Source organism: Penicillium verhagenii, assembly GCF_028828195.1.
Source record: "Penicillium verhagenii strain IBT 33310 chromosome Unknown utg000006l_segment0_segment0, whole genome shotgun sequence".
NCBI classification, from domain to species: Eukaryota; Fungi; Ascomycota; class Eurotiomycetes; order Eurotiales; family Aspergillaceae; genus Penicillium; species Penicillium verhagenii.
The window spans coordinates 2,914,749-2,928,190 of NW_026643170.1; the positions used below are offsets into that span (position 1 = coordinate 2,914,749).

A 13,442-nucleotide genomic window follows, 5' to 3' on the forward strand; every position below is an offset into this window, starting at 1 on the left:
TCAGAAACATTACATCTAGTTGTCCAAAGACCTAGGTCTAAACCCTCTCATGAACCAATCTCCCACCAACCCAAACAGCCTTCACATTCCGATCATCACCACTCCAAACCCACTTGTGAATCTTCTCCTCCCAAGTCTCCGTACCAAAGAGATCAACATTGCCCACGGGTCCGGGTCTAACAAGATTCTTCTCAGCAGCCCCATCAAGCAAGGCCTGCACCGTATCATCACCAACAGAGCCCAACTGAATCAACTGCGCATCAAAGATCATGCCCTCCTCAAATCCACCCAGATCATCTGCCATATCAACGACAGCTGCACCGCCGCGTGTGGCAAGATACAAACTCTCTTCAACAGAAAGCTTTTCCCTACCCGTCACATCCGCACTGGAATCACCGTTGCAATTTCCATTCGCATGATTGTGCTTCTGATGCTCCACAAACGAAGTAGTGTGATTCAGCAGCCGGGAAGCAAGACACGCCTGTCTCGCCGCTTCGAGTATGCTGGGACTATACCCGCCGCTCACGTCGGTGCCGAGACCAACCGTTATACCCTCGTCGAGGAATACGCGGACAGGCGCGATACCCGATCCGAGCGCGGAGTTCGAAGCGGGACAGTGCGAGATCTTTGCGTCTCGGGCGCGGATGAGCTTTCGCTCGTCTGCGGTGAGGTGCACGGCGTGTGCGAGGATCGTTCGCGGTGTAAGCAGGTTATACGTCTCGTATACTCCAGCGTAGCTGGTTGACTCGGGGAATAATTCTTGGACGAGGGCGACTTCGTTGATGTTCTCTGAAATATGTGTTTGGATGTGGAGGGGTGGGGTGTAAGATGCGGCGAGTTTGCCCAGGCCCTCGAGGGCGGGGCGGGTACATGTTGGAACGAATCTAGGTGTGACGATTGGTTTGACGAGGGTGCCTTCGGGATCCATGGCGTGGATATACTCGATTGTGGACTTGGTTGCGGTTATTGAGTCCTCGGCTGATGCATCGCAGTAGTAGTCTGGACAGAAGGATGGGTTGTCCATGCAGACGCGGCCGATAAAGGCTCGTTGACCTTTGTTGTGGCAGAGGCGAGCCAGAGCGTTGGTCGCGGGGATGTGGATGGTTGCGAAGTAGGAGGCGCAGGTTGTGCCGTGGGAGAGAGTACGCGCGATGACCTGGTCGTAGATGCGCAGGGCAGAAGGTGGTGTATCTTTGGGGTTATTGGTGTGGGTTGAGGCTTTGGCGCCGAAGCCAGATTCCACGGGGAATGTATATTCCTCCAGCCAGTCAAGGAGAGTAGTTGAGCCAAACAGGCCGGCATTTGGATATTGTGGGGCATGAATGTGGGTATCTAAGAGATAGTTAGATTCGAATGCTCGCAAGTTGCCTGTCGACGTGTGCACATGTGTGGGACGGACCAATAAAACCGGGGAAGAAAAACTCGTTTCGTTCTGCGCTGGCCGTAACGATTTTCACCTTCGTCTGTACTCCGTTGCCATTCGCATGAGTACTGATAGTATCGACATCCACCCAGCCATTGTGGGCTACCAGTGCATGAAGCGCATCTTCATCCTGAACCTGCCAGTCACAGCCCTTGATGCGGCCATCAATCGCGGATACCCAAAGCGCGCCTGAATTGCGAACCAACTGAGGCTTGCTTTTGGGCTGAGATGCCTCTAAGCGAGGAAGGTGTATAAAAGTGCCAAAATACACCGTCAACTCGTGTGTGGATGCCATTCTGAATATATAATTGGTATAACAGAGCAGACGAACAGCGATGAATTGTGGCGGCTGTCTATTGGTCCTTAGGTAGGGTCCTGGACAGATCTAATGCGAATCTAGGATATAGGAAGACTTGGAGCTTCTAGTTGAATCCAGCTGATGAATGAGGAAAGGGAAACAAGACGGAGGATCAGCACATCTCGTTCAGCAGAAGAAAGACGCTTGATATATGTTCTCTTTTCTCCCGTTCACCAAGACCTTCTAAACAGATAGACACAGTCTGAGCGGCGTAGTATCCGGCTGTTCCTTCTATATTCGATGGCGGTTTTGGCCGTCGTAGTATCTGCTGGTGCGGGTGGGTTGGAACGAAGGTGAGATCTAGTATTGACAGGAATATGCACTGTATTTGTACCCGGTGATCGGCCTTTTCCGATAGCGTATTGCAGATTACATCCGTACAGGCGCGGGTGAAATTCCTGTCTCGTCCGCACGTATAAGTTGACATAGTGGAGTTCAATTACCTGACAGGCGTGTACGGTATGGTAAGAGGGGCACTGATAAGAGGCTCCAGACTGACATGTGACCCGTGAGGGGAAGAAACAATCAATGCAAACCATTCAAACACGTGGTCTGTATTAGTAGTTCTGGTCTTTCCTACACTGCAATATCAGGTAGAAGAGTGACCGGAAGTAGCTACATGGTCACGCTATCTTAAACTCTAGGAAGGAAAGACTAGAAGAAGAATATTTGTTGTAATTATTTTGTTGAATTGTCAAGTCTAGGCTAAAGACCATGTTGAAAAAAAAAGAATCGTCATCATCAGTACAGGAAAAAATGTTGAATGTATACACAGAAAGGTAACCGCGGATTCGTTAAAGAATCTCGCGCGCAGAGATGCGCATTAGCGCAAGGGTATCATATAATCTATTCAGTCTCATCGACGGGGCCGCAAGTGCAGAACAGATTCTGGTCACCGAAAGCTGTGAAAACATAGTTAGCAAAAATACTTCAGACAAAAAGGCACGCGGAGGGAGATTTTAAAGCTTACCATCATCAACACGAGTCACAGAGGGCCAGAACTTCTTCTCAACCAGGTAGGGGAGAGGGTAAGCGGCCTGCTCGCGGGTGTAGGGGCGGTCCCACTCGGATGTGAGCAGATCACGCTGGGTGTGGGGCGAGTTCTTCAGCACGTTTCCTTCGCGGGGCTGGTTGCCGGCTTCGACCTCGGCGATCTCGGCACGGATGGAGATCAGGGCGTTGATGAAGCGGTCAAGCTCGGCCTTGTTCTCGGACTCGGTGGGCTCGATCATGAGAGTGTTGGCGACGGGCCAGGACATGGTCGGGGCGTGGAAGCCGTAATCCTGGAGACGCTTGGCGATGTCGATGGCCTCGATACCGCAAGTCTCCTTGAAGCTGCGCACGTCGAGAATGAACTCGTGAGCGCAGCGGCCGTGCTCGTTGGTGTACAGGATGGGGTAGTGGGGCTTCAGCTGGGACATGATGTAGTTGGCGTTGAGGATGGTGATCTTGGTGGCGTGAGTAAGACCACGGTCACCCATCATGTTGATGTAGTTGAAGGTGATGGGGAGGATGCTGGCGCTGCCCCAGGGGGCGGCACTGATGGGAGGAGAGGCATTGTCACCACGCTTGGCCTGGAGGTACTCGCTGGCAGGGTGACCGGGCAGGAAGGGGCGCAGGTGCTCGGCGACACCGATTGGACCGACACCGGGACCACCACCACCGTGGGGAATACAGAAAGTCTTGTGCAGGTTCAAGTGGCAGACATCAGCGCCAATCTCACCGGGCGAGCACAGACCGATCTGGGCGTTCATGTTGGCTCCGTCCATGTAGACCTGGCCACCGTTCTCGTGGACCAAGCGGCAAGCCTCCTTGGCACCGGGCTCGAAAACACCGAATGTGCTGGGGTAGGTGATCATGAAAGCAGAGAGCTCATCCTTGTGCTTCTCACACTTGGCCTTCATATCAGCGAGATCCAAGTTACCAGTCTTGGTGTCACACTTGATGGTGACAACACGCATACCGGCCATAGCGGCACTAGCAGGGTTGGTACCGTGGGCAGAGACGGGGATCAAGCAAACGTTGCGCTTGGCGTCACCCTGGGCCTCCTGGAACTTCTTAATCACACGGAGACCGGCGAACTCACCCTGGGCACCAGAGTTGGGCTGCACAGTAACCTCGGCCATACCAGTGATATCGGCAAGCTGAGCCTCCAAATCATCAATCATCTGAATGTAGCCCTTGGCCTTGTCAGCGGGCATGAAGGGGTGGATGTTAGAGAACTCGGGCCAAGAAACAGGAATCATCTCGGTGGTAGCGTTGAGCTTCATGGTGCATGATCCCAGGGGAATCATGGAGTGGGCGAGAGAAAGATCCTTGGACTCGAGGTGACGGATGTAACGGAGCATCTCGGTCTCAGAGTGGTGGGTGTTGAAGACCGGGTGGGTCAGGTACTCGGAGGTACGCTCCAAGGCAGCGGGGACAGAGGCGATGGAGAGGGCACCATCGATCTCAACAGGGGCAGCGGACTTGAGAGCAGCAAAGACCTTGAGGATATCCTTGACTTCTTCACGGCCAACAGTCTCGTCAAGAGAGAGACCGACCTTGTTACCGCCAAGGCGACGCAGGAAAAGAGAGGCGTCACGAGCGGCGGCAACGAGGGCATCAGCCTCGGAGGCACTCTCCAGCTCAATGGCAAGGGTATCAAAGACAGCCTCGCCCTCAGTGTTGGAGCGAACAGGGACATTGTAGCCGAGTCCAACCAGCTTCTGGCGCAGGAGAGCAGTCATGGACATGATGCGCTGGGCAATGGACTTGAGACCAACGGGACCGTGGTAGATAGCGTACATGGCAGTCATGTTAGCGAGCAAGGCCTGAGCAGTGCAAATGTTGCTAGTAGCCTTCTCACGACGAATGTGCTGCTCACGAGTCTGCAAAGCGAGACGCAGAGCACGGTTGCCAAGACGATCCTTAGACACACCAACGACACGACCAGGCACCTTACGCTTGTACTTGTCAGCGCAAGCGAAGAAAGCGGCGTGAGGACCACCGAAGCCCATGGGCACACCCAATCGCTGGGCGCTACCGAAGGCAATATCGGCACCGAACTCGCCGGGAGCCTTGAGGACGGTCAGAGCGAGCAAATCGGTAGCAACGCTGAAAGTACCACCCTGGCCGTGGATGGAGTCGCTAAGAGCCTGGAAGTCGTAGACACCACCCTCAGTGTCGGGGTACTGTGCCAAAACACCAATGAGGTGATCGCCCTGTTCCTTGACCACCTTGAAGTCCTCAGCGAGGATATCTCCAATAACGAGGTTGATTCCGAATCCTTCGGCACGGGACTGCATCACGGCAATGGTCTGTGGGTGGCAGAGGTGAGACACGACAAATGACTTGTTGGCCTTCTTCTGCTTGGAGGCGGGCATGGTAGCGAAGGACATGGTCATGGCCTCGGCGGCAGCGGTGGCCTCATCCAAAACGGAGGCATTGGCGAAGGGCAGACCAGTCAGGTCGGCAGTGAGAGTCTGGAAGTTAAGCAGGGACTCCAAACGACCCTGGCTGATCTCGGGCTGGTAAGGAGTGTAGCTGGTGTACCAAGCTGGGTTCTCCAGGACATTGCGGAGAATAACCGGAGGCACGATGGTCGGGTAGTAACCGGTACCAATGTAAGTCTTACCAGACACATCAATCTGCTTGCGGTAGGTATCCAAAAGCTTCAGCATGTCGGTCTCACCCAGACCGCCCTGCACACTGGAGCGGTGTAGCTTGATATCGGCATGGGGCTCGGTGATTTTCAAATCCTTCTTGGAAAGGATATCCTCAGGAAGGACCTGCTTGACGAATTGATCCAAGCTCTCAGCCGGTGGGTCAAGCACAGCCAGCATTTCAGCTGCGGCCTCCGGTGAGGGGCCGATGTGGCGACGGGGGAAGGTATCGAGGGGTTGGAAAACGTCCTGTGGGTGTGGGTCGCCATGGGCGGCCACGGAGCTGGTGTAGACACCGCGGCGAGGGGTAGACACTTGCTGCTGCTGTTGAGTGTGCAGGCCACGTCGAATATTGTTCAATGGGGAAATTGAAGCTGATCGGAGTGCAACTGGCGAGGGACCAGCTCGTACACGCGACCGCAGCGCGAGCTGGCGGCTTCCGCGGAGAGCAAACCAAGACGCCGCCATTGCTATAAGCTACCGGGAAGATGACGTAGAGAGTGGAAGCGGGCGCAACTTCAACACCTTCAACGTCAGGGTAACAGAATGTTAGAAGATGAGGGGAGAGTGTTTGGAGGAAAAAAAGAAAGAAGAATTGGAAATTTAATTTATGATGTACCTATAGCCCTTTTTTCCACATTACACATTCCCTTACTTTGACCGAGGGGCCGGGGAACTGCAGAATCCCGTGATCGGGAAACCAATGATAAGCTCCTTATCCAGCCAATCACGGGACACACCATTCTTTGTACTGCACCACTTTCTTCCACTTTCTCTTCTTTCCTTTGTTTTCCCGTCGGGAAACTAAACCGATAAAGACTCCACATTGCGGAGGTTCCTCTCCGGATTGCTTCGATACCGGAGCTACACAGCGGGGACACAACGGAAAGGTTGACATTCACCCTTAACTAATTATCCTCTTGATTGTGACATGGTCGGTTCTCTTGGAAATTGTACGATGATCCAAATGAGACACATGAATCACAAGCCCGAGGAGAGGCCATTCTTCTATTCTGCCCATTACACACTGACCCCCGGGACAAACACCGAGAGAAAAACATGAAGATTTCAAAAACATCCTACTACATATGGTTCAATTTCATCTCAATCGCCAATTCCAGCGAAGATCGAAGCTTGGAGCATAACCCCGAAGCTCACCATACAAAGCTCGCCACAAAGATCATCATCGCCACAACTATTTTTTACGCAGATCGGCGGGTGAAGGTAGACCCCGATAAGAGCTTCCCGATAAGCAGCTCCGCGATCGTGAAATCGATTTGGTGGGGTAGACAAAAATACCTACAGTGAGAATACTTGAGATTCATTGCGCACGAGAGAAAACCATACACTAGACAAAATATTGATACAATGCAAATGCACATCGCTAACTAATCAATGCTCCAAGTAGGTGACCCCCAAAAAAAAACAGACTGTTACACCACTCAGTAACGACTCGATTCATATCCATCGCTGTCTTCCTCTTCCTCCTCCAGCAATGGCTCTCTTTCTTCGTCATCGCCTTCTGCCTGAGCGCTCAATCGGTGACCCTGAACGGTGACAAAACCGACTAGTGCAATTCCGACCACAAATCCAGACACCGCAAGGGCCGCGTTGATTGGGATCGGGTTCTCATGGAATGTGTGATGGGTGAGGGCATCCAATCCATACTGTGAGAAGTTCGCGAGTCCGGACAGACAAATGATAGTTCCATATACACGACCGAAGGTTGCAAAACCAAACACCTTCGTGGCATAGTCACTAGTAGGTCTGTTAGCACACATTTTAGGACAAGTCCGGTTGGGTTACTCACGACATGGCAGAATAGTATAAGGGCCGTAACAAAACAAATAGCACGACTGTCATATAACCGGCCCAGATGGTGGGGATCGAGTTGAGAACTCCGATGATTGTGGTAAAAGCCACGATCAGTCCAAGCAGTGCAGGGACACTAAGACGATCTAGCAACATGCCGATGAAAGGAGTGAAAAGAACTCCACCGACCGGCAGTGCAACATCGAAAAAGGTGTTGATTTGCTCGGCTGCTTCAATGGAGCCGAGCATGTATTCATACTGTGATCGGATAGTGGCGATAAAATAATTCATCCGGATCATTTGTAAAATGGTCATGAGAGTAATGAGGATGAACCACGGAGTGGTCATTTGCTTGCGAGCGGGCAACCCGTGCAATACACCCCAAACCTGACTGACCTGCTGACGATCCTCCTCCTTTTCAGCGCGAGATTGGATCTCGTCCTTCGTGCCGAGCACGTCGTGAATCTTACGCGCTTTGTGCTTCCGACGTTCCGCACGCTTAATACGAATGCGCAGTAGTTCACGGTCGCTCTCGATCTCATCGTCGGATTCGTGTACATCTCGAGTTGGGTCCTCTGCTTGTTCAATCCTGTCCTCCAATTTAAAGGGTGGTACATAATCGCGACGGGGCATGAAGGAGATAAGAGCCAAAAAGATCATCACTGGGACTACCAGGTATCCCATGAAGAATTGGTCCGGCGTGAAGGTCCCGCCAGAGGCCTCATATACTGATCGGTAAAATAGAAAGACGGCAGCCGATGCGTCAAAAGCTCCAGTCACCAACGCGACGATCGACCCAGCGTATCGTGGGAAAGCATTGGCAATTTGGAATGACGGTACGAAGATGAACGTCCCGCTGAGAGCCAAAAAGAAGTTGCCAGCCAACAGGCCATCGAAACCCGGTCGCCGAAACGAGGACGCCATTAACAAACTTCCGATGGTCAAGATGACGCAGCCGATGAGTCCACAGACCCGAGATCCATAGCGATCGAGGATTGTACCGACCGGGAGCGCGGACACATTGGCAGTGATCGATGCGATGGTGAAAAAGAGGTTCAGTCTAGACGGAGTCAGAAAAGAACAAAAACATAAACTGAAGTGGCTGAAAAAAAAAATCCACAAATCACATACCTCAGATCCTGCTGTTTACACAAATCGATTCCCTCGCTCAGTTCGTCCTCGGTGCATTGATCATGATAGACTCCTTCCTCCACCAAGACCGGTTTCAACGCAGCGAAACCAAAGACGATTCCCGACGCGACCCAGCACGCGAAAACCGTAAATATGACCTGGGCTAGAGCTGTCAGCTGAGCGATCCTTTGTCTTTCTCGAACAGGACAATACCTATTCTCGTTGGTGCTGAATATTTATAAGCTGGGACACCCGGGGCTGGCTCGACGACCGGAACAGGAAGGCTGGGCGGTTGGAGAACATCGTAGCTGATTGTGCGACGAATGGAAGTGAAATCTTCTCCAACATCCGACTCTGGTTCACGATCGACACCCTCAAGCACAGAGACATGTTGAACCAGCGACATATCTGTGTTGAACAGGGAAGTCGAAGTTCCAAAGAGGAGATTTTGGGCGTGAGGGGAAAAAAAGAATATGTGGGACCTGATGAATTTTGTGGCCCGTTTTCGAGCTCCAGCCCGTTCCTGCCTCGGTATTTGGTAAAGGAAACTGTTTCCCTTTCTGGAAATGTGTCTGTTATCAGGAGTCCAGGACCCTTAAATGAGATTAAAGCTAAAGGACAATGTGGATCAGGGCTATAGTTATAGCTAACCTTGTGTATACGAGGTTAGCTGCATATTGAAGCTCACATGTGCAGAATTGAATTTATGGGATTTACTGAACTGGTGGCAATCTTCAATTCCTAAAGCTACTTTTGATACGCCAAAGTTTAATCTGCGAGTCAATTCGACATGATTCGACAATGATCCCGATCTCTAGTATGACTGCTTTGCTACAGAGTTTCACGGTCGGAAAATGGGCAAAAGAATAAATAGTAAAAAGCCTGAGGATCGGAAACCGTTGGAAGTGGGGAACATCCGCGACCGGTGTCTTACAAGTTAAAAAAGAGAGGACTTTTTTCCCGAAGGTCATACAAACCATTGGTTGATATTTAGCGAATTCCCAAACTTTCAACCTTGGAAGCTGCATGAAATATCCTTGCAAGCCCCCGTGAGCTTGGGGATGGTCAGAACTGACCTATAAAGACACAGATACGTATCTCGATGCTGGTCACGTGCATCTCCCCAGATTGAAGCCACAACATGAAGCCATACAGACCCCGGAGATTTGCCCAGGTGCTTCCACGGTTGACATGGCTAGAACATTCGGGAATTCTGTAATACCGGAAATTTAGAAAAATGTCAAAAGATAAAGCTTGGGGAATTTTGACTGATAACGTCGATAAGCGTTGGACCCGAGATCTACTACTAGACACCATATACTCCATTAATCCTTAGCAACTTGAACCTCATTAACCTATACTGTAGCAAAATCTCTTCCCGTGGCTCTTTGTCTGGTCCTGATTTACGCCCCCTGATCCAGAGCCCAAATTACTATATTTGGGCAAATTAATCTATTTGACCTGGCTTGTTCCATGGCATTGCGAGTACAATGACGTCGTGAGAAACCTGACATTGCGCCCATGACGTAGCGCCCGTTATCCGTCATGAAAGACTGCACCACGCCATTTTCTTTCCTACAGAATCACAAAATCACAGCTCGGAGACAGAATATCTGCTTTGACTGCTGAATTTAAGTTCCTGAAAAACAGAAGGGGAAAAAAAAGAGTGGACCTCGAAGACATCCAGCGCGCTGTACTGATCCATGCGAAGTATCGCATCCTGGTAAACAACACAGCTGAGCATCAATCGCAAAATGGCATCCATCTCAATCAACGCCCCGGGCCTGAGCAACGGCCTCTTATATAGCAACGGCGACAACAATGCACGACTTTGCATTACGGCCGAGACGGACGAATTTGACGTCGAGATCATCAAAGATTGGCAGGAAGAGGGCTTCGACGTGGTGTATTTACCGTTGAACGATGGCGGCAAGGACTATGAGGCTCGTCTGCGGAGTGTCAAGGAGGGACTAGGTGTAGGCGAGAACTACGGAATCATCGGTAAACAATCAATTCCACACCATTCACAACAACAAAAATCACCACTGGATAAAAGCTAACACCGATAAATAGCATTCGGAGAAGCCGCCAGCTATTGTCTCGAGTATTATACAAAGGGTACAAACTGCAGCAGACTCTGCTGTCTAATCGCATACTACCCCACCGTCATTCCCGACACACGCTGTCGCTTCCCGCTCGGCCTCGAAGTCCTCGTCCACCTCGCCGGGACAAGCATCGACGTCGTGGCCGTCCCCACTGCGCTTGGAATCCAGGGCAAGAAGCGCCGCACTACACGACCCCTCCAACCCGGCATTGGGACAGGCGAGCGTCTGAAACTGGCATACCCGACTTTCACCTACGATCACGCACAGCCGGGTTTCGGGGAGAGCGACATGGAAGAGTTCAACCACTTAGCCGCCGATCTCGCCTGGACACGAACAATCAAAGCAGTGCGCAAGGGCTTCGCGCGCGACACAGACCTGGAAAAACGCTGGGAAGATCACCAGGAGAGTACGTTACCTTGAATCGAATCCCCAAGCTCCAAGCTCCACGCAACGAGCGACAAATACTAACTCATCTCACCAGGTAAATTCTTCGCGACAAACCTGCACAACACAATGGACGGCTACGTCACGCACAAGACCCCAGCCGTAACCTACACCTCAACACTAAGCGGCGGCATAGGCGCGCAGTCCCTCCGCCGCTTCTACGAGCAGTACTTCCTCGGCAAATTGCCGCCCTCCATGCGCATCCGGCTCCTATCCCGCACAACAGGCGCCGACCGAATCGTGGACGAGCTCTACATCTCATTCCAGCACACGCAGGAAATCCCCTGGTTGCTGCCCGGCATCCCGGCGACGGAGAAGCGCATCGAGATCATCCTCGTCAGCATAGTCAGCTTGCGGGCTGGACGGTTGTATTCCGAGCATGTGTATTGGGACCAGGCGAGTGTACTTGTGCAGGCCGGTCTTTTGGATCCGAAGCTTGTCCCGGCTGGATTCCAGGGCGTGGACAGGTTGCCTGTTGTTGGGCGGGAGGCGGCGCGCAGAATCTTGCATGAGGATCCGGAGGTGGAGCAGGAGGATTATCATAATCGGATGATTCGGAGGGCGAATGCGAGGGCGAGGAGGGAGCGTGGGGAGCGGGCTTCGACTGTTGCGGAGAGCGAGGCTGAGATGGGGGATGTGGGGAATGAGAGGGGGGATAAGGGGAAGTCGGTTTTGCCGAGGAGGCCTGCTAAGTTGGGGCCTAAGGGGACGGCGAAGAATGGGAATGGGAATGGCAATGGCAATGGGAATGGGAAGAGTGAGGATGCGGGTGAGGAGGATGAGGGGGCGGCGACGGAGACTGAGTCCACGACGTTGTCTAAGCAGGAAAATGGGGAGCATAAGGCTTATGTGGAAGAAGCTGGAGGTAATGAGGAGGAACAGTCTTAGGCCGTTTATTTCTCTTCATCTCTTTTTCTAATGTCAGACTGCGATTGCGATCTGTGTTACAACTTACGACGTGAATGTTCTTGTTAGTATATTAAGTTATCTGCTGCCTTTCAAAGTTCATATTGGTCATATTTTCTTCTTAATTGACAGACTCTTCTATTCATGAATGGCCTCACCTACTATATAATACTATTTACATACACATATACCCGATAGTAAGTACCAGCCATCTAATAAACTCCACTCACTCCACAACCTTCCTCATACCAATAACATTCGTCTTCCCAACACCCCCATACTTCGAAACATCACTCTCCAACGCCTCAACATCCACAAACCCAAATTTCCTATACAGCGCCTGCCCATCAGCAGAGCCATGAAGCCAAAACAACTTCAAACCCTCCTTAACGCCCTCGTCAAGCCCAAGCTGAATAAGCGCAGACGCAACTCCCAGCCCCCGATACTCCGGCAGCGTACAAAGCACTCTCAGCACTACAAATGACCGCGTCCATGATTAGCCTATCTTCACCAACACACTATACAATCCAACCCACAATCCCAAATTGGGAATCGATCATCAGAACGTCACGTATCCGGAACGGCAATACATACGTCCATAACACTTCCCATCCATATGCCTCTTCTTCAACGCATTCAGCTCGCCAATCAGCTCATTAGACGCCACCGCATTCGCGGTAGAGGGCCACTCCATACCCTTCCATTCGGGCATATACTCAGGCTCGGTATAAAAGCACCATAGTGAAAAGCCGACTATTTTCTCTCCGGTGGGCGAGTCTGGGTCGGCGATAACTGCTTTCCAGATCTTGTTCGAGGGACTGCTTTTTAATGCGTCGCTGAAATTCTGCGCGCGGTAGGCGATGCCTTCTTCTGTTGGTGGGCCGAAGGTGGTGTACCAGAGGACATTGACGGGTTCGTTTTTGGTGCTGGCGAGGGCTGTTGCTTCTATTCTGGCGAGGGTGGGACAGTCATCTTCCGTTGCGGGGATGAGGCGGAATGGGAGGGGTGGGGTTTGGGTGGTCATTTTGGTGTTTGGGTTTGGTGGTCAATATGTGAAATGAACAAATGGAATTGAAATTAATTGACGTTAAATAAAAGATCGAGGGGCAGGGTGGTTGGTTTTATGGGAAAAGACTGGAATGAGTCATATGAGTTGTTGTGTCTACTAGTATGTTGTCAAATACGGGATGTGGAAATTAGAGTCATAGCTTAAAAGTGCCGGGACATTTAAAAGCTTAACCACGTATTTAAAGCCGGGGAGGATCCACCGTAGGAGATTTACCGCCAAATTTTTTTCAAGATTCAGATGTTCTTTTTTTGAGTTTCCCCGTTTTAGAGAGTGGCTTGGCAATGCAGCTGGGCCATCTACAATATGACTATTTAAAGCTGGGGAGGATATTATATCACCAGATGGTATAATACGAATGTTTGATATTCCCTGCCTCTCTTATTTCTTAAAACTTGTAACAATCCAGTTCCTGATTATGACTAGTGGGGCATTTTGTGCACTAACAGACTGCAGTACTGATAATTGATGACTTGTACTCATGTATCAAGCATAAAAGCTGTAAAATTGTGTCTATATCAACCATCCTTCCACCTCACCCCAATCATCGTTC

The 13,442-nt window shown here is 51.2% G+C and overlaps 5 protein-coding genes across 5 annotated transcripts; 1 reads left to right on the plus strand and 4 right to left on the minus strand.

Annotated features, from left to right (window-relative positions):
• Positions 1–37: 37 nt before the first annotated feature.
• Positions 38–1,718, minus strand: N7466_006464 (uncharacterized protein; the record flags this gene model as incomplete). The annotated part of the gene is made up of 2 exons (XM_057165861.1): positions 38–1,332; positions 1,400–1,718. The coding sequence occupies 2 exons, from the start codon at positions 1,716–1,718 to the stop codon at positions 38–40; spliced, it is 1,614 nt and encodes a 537-aa protein (XP_057021460.1).
• Positions 1,719–2,627: 909 nt separating this feature from the next.
• N7466_006465 (glycine decarboxylase subunit P) lies at positions 2,628–5,893 on the minus strand (the record flags this gene model as incomplete). The annotated part of the gene is made up of 2 exons (XM_057165862.1): positions 2,628–2,683; positions 2,752–5,893. 2 exons carry the CDS (start codon positions 5,891–5,893, stop codon positions 2,628–2,630), a joined length of 3,198 nt encoding a protein of 1,065 aa, XP_057021461.1.
• Positions 5,894–6,867: 974 nt separating this feature from the next.
• On the minus strand, positions 6,868–8,774 carry N7466_006466 (putative MFS transporter; the record flags this gene model as incomplete). Its single annotated transcript, XM_057165863.1, has 4 exons — positions 6,868–7,183; positions 7,236–8,297; positions 8,369–8,531; positions 8,582–8,774. The coding sequence occupies 4 exons, from the start codon at positions 8,772–8,774 to the stop codon at positions 6,868–6,870; spliced, it is 1,734 nt and encodes a 577-aa protein (XP_057021462.1).
• Positions 8,775–10,122: 1,348 nt separating this feature from the next.
• N7466_006467 (dienelactone hydrolase) lies at positions 10,123–11,805 on the plus strand (the record flags this gene model as incomplete). The annotated part of the gene is made up of 3 exons (XM_057165864.1): positions 10,123–10,369; positions 10,442–10,879; positions 10,955–11,805. 3 exons carry the CDS (start codon positions 10,123–10,125, stop codon positions 11,803–11,805), a joined length of 1,536 nt encoding a protein of 511 aa, XP_057021463.1.
• Positions 11,806–12,049: 244 nt separating this feature from the next.
• On the minus strand, positions 12,050–12,847 carry N7466_006468 (uncharacterized protein; the record flags this gene model as incomplete). The annotated part of the gene is made up of 2 exons (XM_057165865.1): positions 12,050–12,297; positions 12,418–12,847. 2 exons carry the CDS (start codon positions 12,845–12,847, stop codon positions 12,050–12,052), a joined length of 678 nt encoding a protein of 225 aa, XP_057021464.1.
• Positions 12,848–13,442: the final 595 nt, after the last annotated feature.